This window comes from Podarcis filfolensis, assembly GCF_964270895.1.
Source record: "Podarcis filfolensis genome assembly, chromosome: 5".
Classification (NCBI taxonomy): Eukaryota; Metazoa; Chordata; class Lepidosauria; order Squamata; family Lacertidae; genus Podarcis; species Podarcis filfolensis.
Window position 1 is genome coordinate 17,796,658 of NC_139608.1, and position 17,806 is coordinate 17,814,463.

Consider the following 17,806-nt stretch of genomic DNA (forward strand, 5'->3'; position numbering starts at 1 on the left):
GAAGGAGAATGCTTGTTCATTTGTTTTTAAAAGGATAAATGCTTAACCTAGCACTAGAGAGCTGCCAGTTCTAAATATGTCTCTCATGGATGGCATTCCATCATGACATCTATAATAACTGAGATCATTGTGAGGATTTGATGTGCGGTTGCTAAAGAGGGTTTGTTCTGTCTGCCTCCAAATATATTCTGCTTGTACTTTTTAGAAATTAATAAAAAAAAACCTACAAAAATCCAGTGAGTATTTCTTCCCCCAAATGAAGGCAAATCTTGGTAAGCATTGCCCCCCGGAATGTCTCACCCACTCACTGAAGTGTGGAACATGTAAAGTATGTTCAAATATTTGCTGAGTTTTTTAAAAAAAAATCACTGCAGGCAAGTGCACATTTACTTTGCTAAATCAAATAGAGTATTGATTTAATCTAACATGTATGTTCACATCAAGAGGGCATTGTATTGTCAATGTAGTGACGCAGAGAGAGATGTAGTGGGGAAAATTAAAGTTCTGAACAAAATTTGTAAATATCAAACAGAAACATGGTGAAACCCTTTCCACTTTGGAAGCAAGGACAAGTGTGTCATAACTCCAAAAATCTGGGGTGTGGAGATTTTTGGAATAACCTGTAGGTTTAGCACAAACATTTTGTTCTGATGACAAATGGCCAGACAATTACTACATATTTTTCTCCAGAAGAAAAGTGTTCTCAATTTGAATCTCACTGATTCTGTAATAAAATTAGCAATGACTCAGATCATTTATTTGCACTTAAACACCAAAGAGGTTAAAGATGTGCCTGTACCATACTAAGAGAAAGATTGAGAATTACAGAACAGTAACCGATAATATGTTGTACTCACATTCCAGAAACTGAGACCTCCGGGTATAGGGTGGTATATAACTTCAATAAATAAAATAAACTATATTCTTTCATTTTTTACCACCACCCCTGATTGTGGAAGGAGATGAGTGGGAATGAGCTCAGTGACCCCTCACCTTACACATTCACAGGTTAATCCACCACTATTCTTGCATTTCCCCTCTGTGTTTTGAGGGCTAGCTATCTAGAGCATGAAACCCACTCTACTTTAGTAGGCTTCCTGCATAATTAAGCACCTTTAAAGAGAAGGTGCCTACAATCTGTGTGAGAGCCTATTGGAACAGAGCAGATACCCCACTGCAGACATTCTGCCTCCAACATGTGGGGGGCTGCAGGAATGAGGACATGTGGGTTGGCAAACAGTCAACAATTATGTTCCTACTCTCCTTTGGGGGTGGGAGAAAATATAAGGTTAGAGTATGTTGGGTTTCTGTGTCGTCCGACCAAAAGGTACACACAAATGTGTGTGTGTGTGTGTGTGTGAGAGAGAGAGAGAGAGAGAGAGAGAGAGAGTATGTATGTAGATAGGACTACCTCAGAAATACACATTTGGAAAATTGTTGTTGTTTAGTCGTTTAGTCGTGCCCGACTCTTCGTGACCCCATGGACCAGAGCACACCAGGGACTCCTGTCTTCATTTGGAAAATAACTGAATGTAAAGTTGCCACCTAACTATAGCTGAAGCCAATACCCTGGCTCTTATCTTGAATATGTGGCCACACATGTTTTTCAGAAGCATTGGTTATTTCTTGGCTATCTCCCATGAGAAATGACCACTTTTCTGCTTTGCATGAGTTGTACCATATGATATAGACCAGGCACATTCAACTCCCAAGAGACTGCAATCTACTCACAGTATAAAAGAACCAGCAGTGATCTACCCATTGTCACTGGAGGATTAACCAGAGTTGTTGAGCTTTTTTTATTTTTTAGAAAATTTCTCACGGGGTCGAAAGATCAACCAGGGACAGCCCATGATCGAGCAATAGATCACGATCAACCTGTTGGACATGCCTGATATAGACTAGCCATCCTTCTTTTGCAGCTGGAATTCTCAGGTGCCGGGCTTCACCTTTAGTGACATGTTCATTCAGATTGCGACTCGCCTACCATCACAATATGTGTACGGATTTGGAGAAACTGAGCACACTCAATTCCGGAGGGATATGAACTGGCAGACCTGGGGAATGTTCACAAAAGATCAACCACCCGGTGTAAGCTGAGTTCTTGCTCACTCTTCTGCTTCTTTCTCAGTTTGTGTTACTGTCTCAGTTTTCCTACTTTGGACTTGCTTCCTTTCCTAAACAGCAAAAATAACTTTGAATTTTTTAGAGAGCGATGAACATCTTTTAAAAGGAAAACAATGAGTGCTGTAAATGTATAATATGGTAATTTGGTCTATAAAAATGGTTGGGGGAAGGGGTAATCTTAGGAGTTTCCTATCAGAATTCTGTTATTAGTCAATATGGGTTTCTTTGGGCCAGAGTCTTGGACTTGAGATAGATCTGTTGACAGCCTTTAATGCTCTGTTCATATATTTCCATGGAAATTGGGGTGGCCTAAGACTAGGAGGTAATCAGAAAAAAGTACAATGGGATGTGTGTATTAAGGTTGTTATGAATGGAGAACAGCACAGTGCCACTGAAGAGTGACAGAACTGAGTTAGCAGTGTTTTTGAAAAACAGGCTTCCTCTCCTTCAAGATCTGCTGTGGTAGCAATGAACTTTTTTTTTAAGTTCCAACAAAAAAATCACAAGCCTCTAGCAACTTCCTCCTACAAAGGGAAATCAAACCTGGCTAAGTACTGATATCTCAAATATACCTCTGCTCAAAGAACTGGGGTGGTGGAGCAGTAAGAATTGTTCAGGACTGAGTTTGAGATGGCACACACCCCGGGCTTCATCCAGATATGTGTATATCTGCAGAAGAGATATGTGGACTTAGATGCAGAAGAAATGAAATCAATCCTTCTGCCTTTATTTTTTTACAGTACAAGCTGAACTCCTATGGCTTTCACCCCTTCTACATGGGACTTGAAAATGATGGAAGTGCTCATGGAGTTCTTTTGCTGAACAGCAATGCTATGGGTAAAAGAACAACATTTTTTAAAATAAAAAAATCTATACAGAATTTCGTTTTTTGTTCATACATTTATGGCAATTGATTATTAATTTCCTAATCCTTCTGGATTTTTCAGATGTCACCTTCCAGCCAACACCTGCCCTGACATATCGCACAATTGGAGGAATTCTGGACTTTTACATGGTTTTAGGGCCGAAGCCAGAAGAAGTAGTTCAGGAATACACTGCAGTAAGACATCTACTGCTATAACATCCCAGTGTATCAATGGAGATTAATTTCTTTTTTACCAGTTTCTCTATATGTCCATCCAATATGGATGGATATTTGCATCATGAAGGCCAACTGTACAGACCGGATGCATCAGTTCTTATTGGTTTTGTGGGACTGCTTGTGTGCTACCACATTTCAATGTTTTGTTTTGTTTCAATTCTATGATTTGTTCTTCATTTGTAGCTAATTGGACGGCCTGTCATGCCACCCTATTGGGCCTTAGGATTCCAGCTTTGCCGCTACGGGTACAAAAACACTTCCCAGGTTGCCGAAGTGTACGATGCAATGAGGGCAGCTAGGATACCCTACGTAAGTGCCTTGAAATTGCACGCTGTTGCTCTTTGAACTGAACTCAAGTCTTTTAGCAAGGAAGGATCGGTCATTTATGCAACCAAACTGAAATTTCCCATAATCTCATTCATTGAAAAGCAACAAGGAATGTAAGAGGGATTTTGATTTCTGTGGTACTTATTATCACAATAAATGTAAGGAAAATAGGTGTGGAATTCAGTGCCACACTGTTACAAACCTCCACCCTGAACAAGTATATTAGCTTCCCAGATGAAATGATCCCCTGCATAAACAGTTCTGGGATGTCGTTGTCTCCTTCCCTGAGACAATTCAGGGAAGGAAATCTCATTGCGTGGCGAGTCCCCTCCCCCATGTGAAATGAAGACACTGGACACATTATTTAAGGTTAATGGGCATAAAAAGGCCACAACTTTATTGATTGCAGAATTGAAAGGTATTGGCCTTAGGCATTGGCTCCTATCGACTACCCGGCATGGAGACCGGGAAGGGTTATCCACAAGCCGTGGGAGTCCTGTTGAAGTACGCCAACTAGGATCCCACAGGTGTCACCGCTCGGGGGTGTGCCGGAGGCCCTTACCTCCCTAGGTTTCGGACAAGGCAACGCCCCCCGGAGTCCTCTACCGGACTACCCTTTTCATTGGGGGAAGGTGATGGCGCTTCCTTCCCCCCATTCATTTGCATAACAATTCAACCCCCTGCCAATGCCTAACCGCCAATACCGCGAAAGTTGTGACGTTTGCTACGAGGTAGGCGAAAAAACCAAAAGGCTAGAAGTGCGCCAAATTGGAAAAATTCCTACCAGGCCCCTTGCAGCGACCAACCGGAGTCCATAGCAAGGTCATAGCTAGCTAAGCCTAAAGGGTGGGTGGGATGGGAAAAAACCGCTCAGCTGGAAAGGGGAAAGAGGGCAGTCCCCGGGCCCCGCCTCCCCAGCCCGTCGATTGGCGGGCAGGGTCGAAGGCACGCCCGGGGATTCCCTGTTCTCGCGGGGGCAAAAGGCCAGCCCCCGCGTGTGGGGGAGGGGTTAACCCGCAACTCCCTCTCTTCCCTAAGCTCAGAAATGGCTTTTTGCTAGCAAAAAAACATGAATGAGTATGTTAGGTGAATCCCGCAATAAATTTTGAGGTGCTCGTTTGTCGCGCCCTAGTGTTCGCCAAGAAACCAGATATGAGATGAGATTGTGCTGAGGAAGGAGTAGGATACAGAAGCTTGATTATGAGGGTAGAACAGAGAGCAAATTTACCTTTCACCCTAGTCCAATCTCTGAGTTCTCCTGTTTACTTTCTCCTCTCCTATAGTGTACCATTTGGAGGTTTGGAATCTTATTGCAATGATGTCAAATCTGTCAAAGCTATCATTTATTATTGGCACATCATTTATTATTAGTGGCTATCCCCACCACCACCTATGGACAGAGTGGAATTTAATTTAGATATTATTTATTTCCATTCTCCTAATTCTTGTTTGGTTTCAGCACCACAATTTTGAAAAATAATATTTTACATCACATTAAGATTCTGAAATGTGTGGGGTTTTTTACCCCCTCCCTCAAGGGGCTAGATATTTTGGCCAAGCATTAGAATATACCTCTGTGATGATGTTTGCAGACATCTATTTGCCATATTCACACTTTACATATCGTAGGAGTATGCTGAAAGGAGGTTAGGTATGCCTCTGGAGACCCCAAAATGTGAAACTGCTCTTGAATATTCTTAACTGTATTGAGGCATGTTTGAGACTGAATGTGAACTTCTCGCTTTCTATGTTTTGAACCCTGAACGTGCTGAGATTTATTTAAATTAATCATGATAAAATTCTGCCAGAGTATATTACCGGAGCTGCATTTTATTTATTTTTCACACGTATATTTGATGCTTTTATGCTTTTATTGTATTTTATTTATTACAGGATGTCCAATATACAGACATTGATTACATGGAACGGAAGCTAGACTTCACACTTGGCAAAAACTTCTCCGACCTTCCAGCTTTCGTTGATCGAATAAAATCGGAGGGTTCAAGGTACATCATCATCCTGGTTAGTAATTTTTAATCATTCTTGAGTTACCACTATGCACTGTTCGTTCTTATGCATTATTGGTCTAGTACCTCAATGCAGACACAAGCTATGTACCTGTTCCTTTAGAGGAAGTAAAACACCTATCTAGTACTAGCAGTCTGATCAATTACTCAGCCCTGGGAACTGTCTCTTCACAGCACCTTTGTCTCAACATGATTCAGTAAATAACTGAAATGTCCACCTCAGTCTAATATGCTATGGGAAATACAGTTCTGAGCAGTGTGGTCAGTCTATATCAAGATCTCCTATCCCCCATCAAACCAGCCAATATAGAGGATGTTGTGATTTAATGAATATTTTTTTTTCTGGATTGTCCAGTTTATTTTTAAGCTTTGTTGTATGTTTTAGTGTTTAATGATTTTCTCCTCCCTCGTGGGTTCTTGAAACCTAAAAGGCAGGAGAAAAATGGGAATAATGAATTAGGAGAATTAGCATTTCTACTGCTTTATTGTAAGAGTACAACTTTGTCTTCCATTTTAGGATCCAGCCATTTCTGGCAATGAAACAGAACCGTATAATACGTACACAAGTGGTGTACAGGAGGATGTCTTTATCAAATTTATCAACAGCACGGACATCGCATGGGCAAAGGTACTGTCACCATATTTGACCCATCCAAAATTCTATTTGAATTTACCATGACTCCGAATTCAGGAAAGCAATTTCCCACTTGTTTCCAAATAATGAATTGTTTCCAAATGCATACAATAAGGATTGTTGTTGTTTAGTCATTTAGTCATGTCCGACTCTTTGTGACCCCATGGACCAGAGCACGTCAGGCACTCCTGTCTTCCACTACCTCCTGCAGTTTGGCCAAACTCATGCTGGTAGCTTCGAGAACACTATCCAAGCATCTCGTCCTCTGTCGTCCACTTCTCCTTGTGCCCTCCATCTTTCCCAACATCAGGGTCTTTTCCAGGGAGTCTTCTCTTCTCATGAAGTATTGGCCAAAGTATTGGAGCCTCAGCTTCAGGATCTGTCCTTCCAGTGAGCACTCAGGGCTGATTTCCTTAAGAATGGATAGGTTTGTTCTTCTTGCAGCCCATGGGACTCTCAAGAGTCTCCTCCAGCACCATAATTCAAAAGCATCCATTCTTCAGCAATCAGCCTTCTTTATGGTCCAGCTCTCACTTCCATACATCACTACTGGGAAAACCATAGCTTTAACTATATGGACCTTTGTTGGCAAGGTGATATCTCTACTTTTTCAGATGTGTGTAACATTGCATTTATTCCTTTCCCACAAGGTGTGGCCAGACTACCCCAACGTAACGGTTGATGAAAATGCAAGTCTAGAAGTTCAGCTTGAGGTACTTTTTAAAACTGTGTCTCTGTGATTACAGAAAAAGTGAATTCTGACCAGAATTTCATTGATCTTCCTTTGTAAAGCTACATGTTAACCATTACAATTTATAGTACTTGTCCATCATAGGTATATGGGTGTCATTTATTATATTTTGATTTTTATATATTTTAAAACCAACACAGAAACTTTGCTGCAGGTTGAATGGAATGTTTAAAATAAATAAAAACAACTTTTTACCCCTTCCTCTGTTTTCAGCTATACCGGGCTTATGTCGCTTTCCCAGATTTCTTGCGCAGTTCCACATCGCGGTGGTGGCAAAGAGAGCTAGTGGACTATCATGCCAATGTACTCAAATATGATGGGCTGTGGACTGTAAGTATCACACACCAATTCTTTTGTTCCTTCATTCTGTAAATAACTTGATATTTGTTAGGAATTTTGGGCTTTTGAAAAACAAATATACCCGGAGAAATTTCACTTATTTTACTACACTAGGGATTATATAGCTACATATGAAATTTCATGCATATCAGTTAATTTTTTGACCCTCCTCCATGAAAATAGCTGTTTACTGGCTGTTTTCCTATGTCGCGAAGGCTGAAATTTCAACAAAACACGTGCTAGTGTGAGCGGCAGGGCTTCAAATCCAGCGGTGGTTCTGTTGTTCCATTCGACCCTTCTACTACCAGCTGGGACTTAGCATTGCAACCTAAGTAACAATGCCATAGCATAATGTGAAAGCATTCTTATACCACTTTAAGAGTCATGGAGAAACCGGAGACCTGTTTATTAAGGGTGCTGAAAATTGTAGCTCTGCATGTTCAGCTCCCTTTAACAAACCATGGTTCCCAGGGTTCATTGACTGTTCAAGTGGTGTAAGACAGCTTTAAATGCATGGTGTAGATGTGTCCTAATTAACGTTAATGCATCAGTGGTGGTTTATGAGGATGTTGCTATGCTTTGATTGTGAGTTGTGAAAGAACTTCATTTTGAGAAAACTGCAGCATACAAATGTGAATCTCAATAAAAATATTTTATCTGAAGGAATGATAAGTCCATTCAGCTCTCCCCAAACTAAAGATTACAGAAATGATCTGAGTTCTCTCCAAAATTATCAGAAAGAATTTAGGTAACCTTTTCAGCATATATGAAGCTTGCAAAGTGATCAATCTCAACCCATCAGAAATATACCTTCGCTCGGAACCTGCAGCCCAACACAATAAATATTTTCCTTTACTCAGCTGCCTGGTGATCATATGAGCAGTGGCATCATGCAGACAGAGGGGAAGATAGACTTCCTTCCCCACCCCTTTCCATTGACCTGGCACATTCCAGAGTAGTACAAGTAGTTATTGGGAAGAGAAAACACAAGGTCTCTCAGCGCACTACTGCACAGCCTGCCAGGGAACTGAAGAGGGAGGGGGAAAGATTTGCTTCTTTCTTAATACCATCAACATGCAACTCTTTTTCTTCCCAATGGGCGGGGAGTATGATTTACAGAGTGGTGTTTGAGGTGAATGTTTATGAGCTACTGACTTTCTGCTTTGAGCTGAAGTTTGGGTATGCACATCAGAATATGCTAATTTTTTATATTTTGGAAATTCAAAATATATTTTAGGACATGAATGAACCATCCAATTTCATTGATGGAGCTGTTGGTGGCTGCAGGATTTTATACTTAAACAAACCTCCCTATATGCCAGGTAAGAGTGGTTCCTAAAACATGCACGTTCCGTTGGATCAGCATTTTTATTTTTATTTAGCTAAGCAGCGAGACTTAAATTAGAAATAATAACCTTGTCCCATGGCCTTGCATGGAATTCATTCATGTCTCACCTTTGCATATATATATAGCAAAGTATAGCTTGCTTGCTAAATGAGACTTCTGCTATTCAAGCACCAAAAGATATTCAACTGCTTCACGTCTAATTTTCTTTGTATATTTCCTGACTTGTCAAATAGCAACAGGAACCTTACAATTAGTCTTTCACATTTGATATCCCCTTTTAATGTTACCTGTTCTGAACCTATGGAACAGGTCCCTGTTAAGCATCTAAATACCATATTTTTCGCCCTATAAGACACACCAGACCACAAGATGCACCTAGTTTTTGGAGGAGGAAAACAAGAAAAAAAGTATTCTGAATCTCAGAAGCCAGAACAGAGAGAGGAATCGCTGCACAGTGAAAGCAGCAATCCCTCTTTCTGTTCTGGCTTCTGTGATAGCTGCACAGCCTGCATTTACTCCATAACACACACACACACATTTCTCCTTACTTTTTAGGAGGGAAAAAGTGAGTCTTATAGAGCAAAAAATACGGTATATTTTAATGATACTTCTTCCGCACAACTGCAGATACCCTTACGGATCCCTGCAGATATTATATATAATTTCCCAAAGGTCTTCAACTGGGCTTCTTACCAGTGTGACAGATAATGTCACAACTAGATAATGACCAAGTTGAGGTCTCCTTACTTTGAACAATGGGACAGCACTATATGCTTCAGATCAGACTTTAGGTTCTCATATTACCTGGAACCTTTATGTCTCTGTCCTCAAATAGAAAAGGTTGTATCACTTATGTAAGAGTCCATTTAAACTGGGGAACCAGTGCAGCTGAGACAATCAGGCTGAATTAATGGTGCTGTCTGCTCCAAATGACTATCCAGCCCTGGACATAAGGAAGAAGGTAATATTATATATGGAAGCATGGCCCAAAACATTTCTGCCAATGCATCCTGGATTGCATCCTTAGTTCTAAGAGAAAATTAGCATGTTCCATTCCCTTTGAACATGGCCCACCTCATTGTGTGGTCTTACCCTGTCTCCTCATTAGCCTTGGTTTTAAGAGAACGAGGACTGGATCTTGTGACACTGTGCATGGATACTGAACAGCAACTGTTTGATGGAACACCTGTGAGGCACTATGATGTACATAACTTGTACGGATGGTCTCAAGCAGAACCAACTTACTAGTAAGAGGTTTTCTCTGTTTCATATTCTGGAAATCCTGCTTTCTTTACACAATATGATGTTGTGATAGTAATGATGTGCCACACCCCACATTTTGCAATTTTTTGCTCGCATTTTTTCGTCGACATTATCCCTTGCACTCTTGCAGTGGCAAAATGGTAATCCCTGTGAAATTGATGTTTGTGTGTTGATGCCACAACTCACCCTTTAGATTGCTATAGGTTGTTGTGGGGTGGAGCAGGGGAAGTTGCAGCAACTGCTTTGAAATCCAAACCGAGTGGAATCTTTAAGTAGCATAATAATTCAGCATGCAACACTATATTCACGCGTGCCTTTTTATCTTCCTATTAGTGGTATGCGCAACGCCACAAAGGAACGTGGGATCATTATTACCCGTTCAACTTATCCCTCCAGTGGACGATGGGTAGGACATTGGCTTGGCGATAACTATGCAAGATGGGATCAGCTTACAAAATCTGTGATTGGTAAGGGGAAGCTTTTATTTGAGAGAAGGAAAACAGGTTGTCAACACTGCTGCTTCATTGATCGTCTGGAACCTAAAATATGTGAAATGCATAGACCAGTTTCCCAGCATTTGTGCCCTTGGATCTCATTAAGTTTGAACCCAAATTCCTCCATATTTTGGACTTGAGCCATATGCTTGTGTCTGGCATTTGATACAGTGACCTGCTACCTCATTCTGACAAACTTACTGGACCAGGGGAGAAGCTTTGCCTTAGATCCAAGGCGAATGCCTCCATGATTTCTTTTGTGAGCATGTGCAGCAGCTGCTAGAAGTTTAAAGTGGTTTATTTAAAGCCCTAAATAACTTAGGCCTCTAATATCTGAAAGACTGCCTTGTTCCCTACCATCTTGGTAGTTCCTCTGCCCTCAGAGACTCAAGAGGGTTGTGTCCAGAGAGGAAGCATGTTCTGTGGCAATCCCTATGTTGTAGGGAGCTCATTAGGAGCTCGTCCTACTCTTGAGTAGGACCCTTGCAGAGACACATTCCCAACTGGCATGTTCTCTGCCTCCTGATCTTTCATTTGGGAGCTTCAAAAGTTTTCTTCTGCCCGAACATCACAGCGAACAATGCCAACAGACATCGGCACACTTAGGGATCTGCAGAGTCTTCGCAGCTTGCGTAACAGACCTCAGCAACTCAGCATTTTGGCTAATCTACTTTATTTGCATATAAACACACACAGAGCACTGCAACATGGCTTCCTCTCGCTCTAGCATCAGACAGCAAAGAGAAAAAACAAAGGGCAATAGTCCCTTCACGGAACACAGTAACACAAACATCCTGTCTCCATCACTTCCCATTCTGTGGAGTCAAAACATACACCATCATGGGAAAGACAACAAGCCCATGACTGCAATCACAGAGCAGAAATTCTAACATCCCTCCCTACAAAGGTGCGTCTGGCACCTTCTGGCGAATGCTGAATATGCACCTCTTTACCCTGGCTTTTGACACTATTGTGATTTTAAGTTGTTTTGTATTTGTTTTTAATATTTTATTTTAATGTTGCTATGTTCCTAGGACCTTAGAGTAAAGGGCAAGTAAATAATAACTATAACAATAATATATTTGTTAGTTAAAAGCAAATATAACTTTTGAAAAGTCTTACGTGGAACCTGTGTGCATCAATAATATTTGTATGTTCATGGTCTTTACAGTTTTCAAAACTGCTTTCACATTTTAGAACAGGGATGGCTCTCCAAATTTTATTAGACTCCTGTCAGTCTGGGATAGCTTAGTTGGTAGAGCATGAGACTCTTAGTCATGGGTTTGAACCCCACATTAGGCAAAATATACCTAAATTGCAGGTGTTGGACTAGAAGACCCTCAGTTAGAAGGTAGAAAGGCATGATAGAATTATAGATTTTGAAGGGACCTTAGATATCGCCTGCTCCCAGAACTGCTCATTGCATGATCCACACTGAACAATGACAGCATTATTTATCACATTTATTTACTGCTTAAAATAAATAAATAAAATTCTCAAAACTGTAACATTTCAAACAGAGGATCAAATTTCCCACACAAGACCCCTTCACATTCACTAGGCAGCCTGATTCACTGTCAAAACAGCTCTTACTGTAAGAAAAAAGAATTGTTAACTCCTTTCAGGGTTTTCTCTCTCTTCACAATCAAAGATTTTATATAAATTTTATGGAAAAAATAATAAAATATTTCCTAACATTTAACCCACTGTGCTTCCTTGCAATTTCCACCCAGTAATTCCTGTCCCAAAATCTTCTTTCATACCCATTAAATTTTTCCATACAGATAGCTAAATTTCCTCATGGTGATTCTTAGAGCAGAGTACAGTAATTATCAGCATCAACTTGCCAAATAATAAGTAGACTCTGAGGGACGATGTGGTAAAATGGCCATCTCTGTGACAATTCCTTTTCCCTTTATAGTGTGATCCAGTAGATTATCATGGCCAGTCATTATTGCCTTGATGGCAATTCTACCTTTGCTGATTCCTCAAACATTCATTTTGATGCAGAAAAAATTATGATGTATAGATTTTTAAAAATATATCATGTTTTAAATAGATAAATTGCCTGAGAAAATGCTATTTTATGTAATTTTGACAGGTATCATGGAGTTCAGCCTCTTTGGAATCTCCTACGTAAGTTCTGCTCTTGGATTCTGTTGTATCTGAAAGCCTTTAACATGTTTTGTTGTAATTTAGTAAGACATAGATCTTTCTGACCTGTTTCCTGTTTCCATGCTTCCAGACTGGTGCAGACATCTGTGGCTTCTTCAATGACACAACCTATGAAATGTGTGCCCGATGGATGGAACTTGGAGCCTTCTATACCTTCTCTAGAAATCATAATGTGATGGGAACCAGGGTGTGTTTACATGTTTTGACAGTGTATTGCATGCAGGAATTCTGCAACTTTTACCAATCTTGTGTCACTACCATATGGGTAGAGTGAGTGAGATCTCCCCAGATTAATGTGGAAATTATCCAAGTTTTCCTGGCAATAAAAAGCAAGGAAATGGATGAGCCCAGACAAATATTTCCACCAATCCCAACCAGCCCTTTCCATACCTAGTATAAGTGTACTTCTTTTCTGTTTTGCAGAGACAAGATCCTGTCTCCTTTGATGCAAGATTTGAAGATATATCAAGGAATGTGCTCAGCATACGTTACAAATTGCTGCCCTATCTCTACACATTGATGCATAATGCCCATGTTGCTGGCAGTACAGTTGCGCGGCCTTTGTTACATGAGTAAGTATTGTGGGGCAACATGCAGATTTCCAGAGTAAGGGACCAATATCACATGACAACGATACATTTTAACCTTGCTAAGGTCCTCAATAGGTAGCTCCTACTCTCTAGTTGCCCCACTTAACAGGTCTACTATATCATGCAAAGATTCCAGCTTGGTTTTACTTAAGGGTCCCTTTGTAAACATCCTGATACAGAGCGGAAATGACCTCTGTCATTTAATAGATAATGGGAATTAAACAGCTGAGTGATAGCAACTGGAACTACAGTATAGCTATTTTATGGCTGTCAATGAGGAAATTTACCACATTTACCAGGTAGATGGATGCCAAATTACTATGTTTCTAAAGAATGAAAGAAAAACTTGAAGGTTCCATCTAGTGAGGTTCATGGATGAATAAGGGTTTGAACACATCAAGGCCCAATGAAAGGGACTTTGACCCACAGGTGTTTTTTTTGCCTTGTGGGTATGGCTTCACTTAAATTCTCCAGGACATGTCAGGATAAATACATTAAATCAGGTGCTGCTTTCAGAATGTTTATAATGTATTAAAAGATGAAACAATCCTTCTTTGCAATGTTTCCTCCAGGTTTGTAGATGAGACGGAAACATGGGGCATCTACAAGCAATTTTTATGGGGCCCAGCTCTCCTGATTAGTCCTGTCCTAGATCAAGTAAGCGTTGCTGTAATGTTTGTTGAGTTAATGTGTTAATACCTTAAAGTATCCATACTGTGTTTTGCTTGTCTTCCATTTACCCTCATTACTTTACATTCTAGGGAGCTGTCACAGTGAATGCTTATGTACCCAATGCACGGTGGTATGATTATTACACGGTAAGCAATTAAAAAATTTTTTTGGGGGGGGGAGTTTGTATACAAATGTTTCCATCAAACTTTCTGGATAGTCAAATCTACAAATCAATTGAAAAGCTCCATACGTATAACCAGACAAAACTGCTGACTTTGTAGGTTGATCTGTACATTCGGTCTCCTGTGTAGTCCTGTCTTCAGTACTCAGTTACTACTTCTCCTTTGCAAACTGGTGCCACTGAAATTAGTGTTTGATTTCCAGCAGAGAATTGGTGATTGAGAGGAACGTGCTTAACCCAGTGCTTGTCTATCTGCTTCACTTCTCTTCTAACTTGTCCAGAACAAGTTTAATGTTTCTATTGCATGTACAAGATGGAAACACAGTTTCAGGGAAAGCACTTTTGGGGGTGGAGACCTGGAAGAGAAGGAATGGGTGGGTTGTGGAATAGTACCCCTACCTTCCCTCCTTATGCTTCTCTTCCACAAATTAAGAGATTCAGCCCTGCTTTGCGAAAAGAAATGACAGCTGGGTTTTGAAGGCACTCTTTGGAGAGCTAACATGTCCTAAGATGAATTGCTTTCAATTGGGTGGGCTTAACTACATACAGTACATAACTCTCCCACTGAAGTTAATGGGATTTTAACTGGGTTGTGATCTTTTGTAGGTTTTCATGCTTGGAAATTCAGAACATCTGTGTGTAATATGTGTGTGTGTGTAAAAATTTTGCATGCATAAATTGCAGTTTTCAGATGACTACATTACAGGGCTTCTCTGTTGCACAGAAAGTAGATTTAATTCTACGACTAAACATGCTGCTATGGGAAGTCTTGTACATTTTCAAGGATGTCAGAACATAAAACTATTTAAAATTATTACCAATATTCTTACAGGACAAAGAAGTTCAAGGTCGAAAACAGTACCATGTGTTGGATGCACCTTTGGAGCATATAAATCTTCATATCCGGGGTGGTTACATTATTCCCTGGCAAGAGCCTGGTATTACTACCAATGCCAGGTAAGTACAGTTTTTAAAAAGAACAGACTAGTTTTGTTCAGATTCAGCCCAGCTGAAGTGTTACGCATCATGATTTCTTCTGGGTTTAGCATCAGCATATCCCTTTTGTGTACATGGTCCTGGTTATATTGGAGTGATTGATTACATTAGTATTCTGTATTTTCTCCAAGTACTTATTTGAGTCATATTTTGGGAGTGTCAATACTTTTGATGCTGGGTACCCAAAATGTTCACTAGTGTTGCCCAGTGCCAGCACAATGTGGGGAATAAATAGAAGGAAAGAGTGGTATTTTAGGTGGCCACCTTTAGGCTTAACCCTTTAAGAAGGTATCCAGTGCTCTTTTATTTAACTTTATGTTTACTAGTGATAGGGTGATAAAGATTTAAATGGAAAGAGGCACCGGTCGTTGGATTTAGAGATGTTGCCAATCCACTTCCTTGAATGTGCTCTGGCCAAATTACAAAAATGGAGGCACACTCTCTGTTTTTCCAGACCAAAGCATTTAGAGATTTGGATTTAGAGATGTTGCCAATCCACTTCCTTGAATGTGCTCTGGCCAAATTACAAAAATGGAGGCACACTCTCTGTTTTTCCAGACCAAAGCAGAGCTTTTCTTCTCAGGTGCAGGCTAACGTTATTTTAGCAAAAGCTCACCTTTAGGGGTACTTTGTAACACAGAGCTACTGTGAGACTAAAGTCATATTTCAAATACCTTGGAAGAAGAGACTTTGAGATGTTTGTTTTTCCTTTTGCTGATGGAAAAGTGAATAGAAGCTGATAAGCCTTTCTTAAAGAAGGCTTTCTAAAGTTTTACCCTTTTCATCTAGTCGAAAGAATCCTATGGGACTCACCGTTGCTTTGGATGATAACGGCAATGCCGAAGGACAACTGTACTGGGATGATGGAGTTAGCATTGGTAAGTGTCTTTTAGACGGCAAGGGCCCCAAATCTGGTCACTGCATTCTTAGTTACTTAATATACCGTATTTTTTGCTCTATAAAATGCACCAGACCACAAGACGCACCTAGTTTTTGGAGGAGGAAAACAAGAAAAAAAAATATTCTGAATCTCAGAAGCCACAACAGCAAGAGGGATCGCTGTGCAGTAAAAGCAGCAATCCCTCTTGCTGTTCTGGCTTCTGTGATAGCTGCGCAGCCTGCATTCGCTCCGTAAGACGCACACACATTTCCCCTTACTTTTGAGGAGGGAAAAAGTGAGTCTTACAGAGCAAAAAATACGGTATTTGTATCTCACACTCAATCAATGAAGATCAGGTTGGCTTTATCACAATTTTTATTGTCACTTGATGAAAGAGACAATGAAAGTCCATGAGAGTCTCGGATGCAGTGACTGGCTTAAGGTCATTCACAGAAGTTTGTGCCAAGCGGTAAAGTTGTTTAAGAAATTATCCCCCACTTAATCTCTCATTTAATGTCTTACTGAAGTGGAATCAAAAGATAGGAATTACTCATTATTCCACCCCCCCCCCCCCGATTTTGTTCAAAGCACTGTGCATGCAAAGGTCTGGCAGCTTCGAGGTCCATTTTATCATTCCCCCCCCCTCCTTTGCAGGTTATTAAAACCTGCAAAAAAGCATTATTGGTGTGATCATTTATATAATTCATAGCAATTCATCAAGGAAAGCTCAAACAGGGCTGACATCCCTGATCCTTGTGCCCACAGTGTTTGAAAGTGCACCTAAAAATAGAAAGTCATAGTAGATAGGCTATTTTGTACAATTGTCTACATCTTTTAATCCAAGATTTGGGTGATTGTAGCTTTAGAATCTCACCTCTCACCTGGGATGTGTCTATATAGCCACATGTACCATGTGCGCACACAATCATTTTGAGCCTGGCTTGAGAGACAATCACCAGCTCCCTATTCTAAGCTTCTTCAGATTTAATGTTATGGTGTATGCCCAACAGTTATTCACAAAATTATCCTGCTATTGCTTTCTTCTTACAGATGCATACGAGAACGGCCTTTACCTCTTTCAAACATTCAAGGCCAGCCAGGTATCTATGATTTTTAATCTTGTATTCTTGCTTCTGTATCCATCACACGTACCACTGTTTCCTTTCAGCTGCCCTTCATTGTCTTCCAAAACCAACATTATTTGTCTTTCTGCTTTTCATGTGAAAATTATGTAATTTACGTATTATGTAATTTACTAAATTACATAAATTACATTGTGTTATTCCACCCCGTTCATTTCAATGGAAATATCTGTGGGGGGGGGGACTTAATTAATTATGTTTGTTTGCAGACTGAAAGCAACAGCAAAAGCTGTTTGTTTGTTTGTTTGTTTGTTTGTTTGTTTGTTTGATGGTTTGTTTGTTTGTTTGAACAAATTCTCCAACTTCCCTACAGGGAAGCACTGCTTTGATTTATTAAAAAAATAAAGAAGTCTTTAGTTTAAGGGCCAAGTCTTTCCTAGCTCTCCATGCTTACAGGAAAGCCTAGTCATGGTTGCCATTTTAAAATTAATGCTCTATGTAATAATTAAGATTATATTGCAGAACAGATTTCCCTTTTGGGAAAAAAAATGTGTAGTCTTACCCTGTCTCCTCGTTGATTTATAATAAATCAACTAGAAATAGATGCAATATCGAAGGAACGTTCCCTGCATATTCTGTGATTTTTACAACTGGCTTACATTTCTGTGGAACTATGGTAAAAGTTAACATATTTAAATATTTTTTGCTCAGACCAATCAGAATTGTGCCAGAATTTTCATGGAAGTCGATTTCTGTGTTTAAAGAGCAAATATATTATGGGCAAGGACATCACGAGAATTAGTGAAATCTAGTGGGAT

General features: G+C 40.1%; 1 protein-coding gene across 1 annotated transcript in view; it reads left to right on the forward strand.

The window, feature by feature from the left end:
* Positions 1 to 17,806, forward strand: part of SI (sucrase-isomaltase) — a 125,399-nt gene that overhangs the window by 81,235 nt on the left and 26,358 nt on the right. Inside the window, exons 51-69 of the mRNA XM_083613018.1 lie at positions 1,923 to 2,091; positions 2,868 to 2,964; positions 3,075 to 3,187; positions 3,413 to 3,538; positions 5,450 to 5,578; positions 6,101 to 6,211; positions 6,868 to 6,930; positions 7,182 to 7,298; positions 8,545 to 8,629; positions 9,764 to 9,902; positions 10,252 to 10,385; positions 12,514 to 12,548; positions 12,658 to 12,774; positions 13,011 to 13,159; positions 13,750 to 13,834; positions 13,939 to 13,995; positions 14,863 to 14,987; positions 15,816 to 15,904; positions 16,957 to 17,006. Coding sequence (XP_083469144.1) covers positions 1,923 to 2,091; positions 2,868 to 2,964; positions 3,075 to 3,187; positions 3,413 to 3,538; positions 5,450 to 5,578; positions 6,101 to 6,211; positions 6,868 to 6,930; positions 7,182 to 7,298; positions 8,545 to 8,629; positions 9,764 to 9,902; positions 10,252 to 10,385; positions 12,514 to 12,548; positions 12,658 to 12,774; positions 13,011 to 13,159; positions 13,750 to 13,834; positions 13,939 to 13,995; positions 14,863 to 14,987; positions 15,816 to 15,904; positions 16,957 to 17,006 — 1,990 coding nt within the window. The remainder of the gene's footprint in view (positions 1 to 1,922; positions 2,092 to 2,867; positions 2,965 to 3,074; positions 3,188 to 3,412; positions 3,539 to 5,449; positions 5,579 to 6,100; positions 6,212 to 6,867; positions 6,931 to 7,181; positions 7,299 to 8,544; positions 8,630 to 9,763; positions 9,903 to 10,251; positions 10,386 to 12,513; positions 12,549 to 12,657; positions 12,775 to 13,010; positions 13,160 to 13,749; positions 13,835 to 13,938; positions 13,996 to 14,862; positions 14,988 to 15,815; positions 15,905 to 16,956; positions 17,007 to 17,806) is intronic.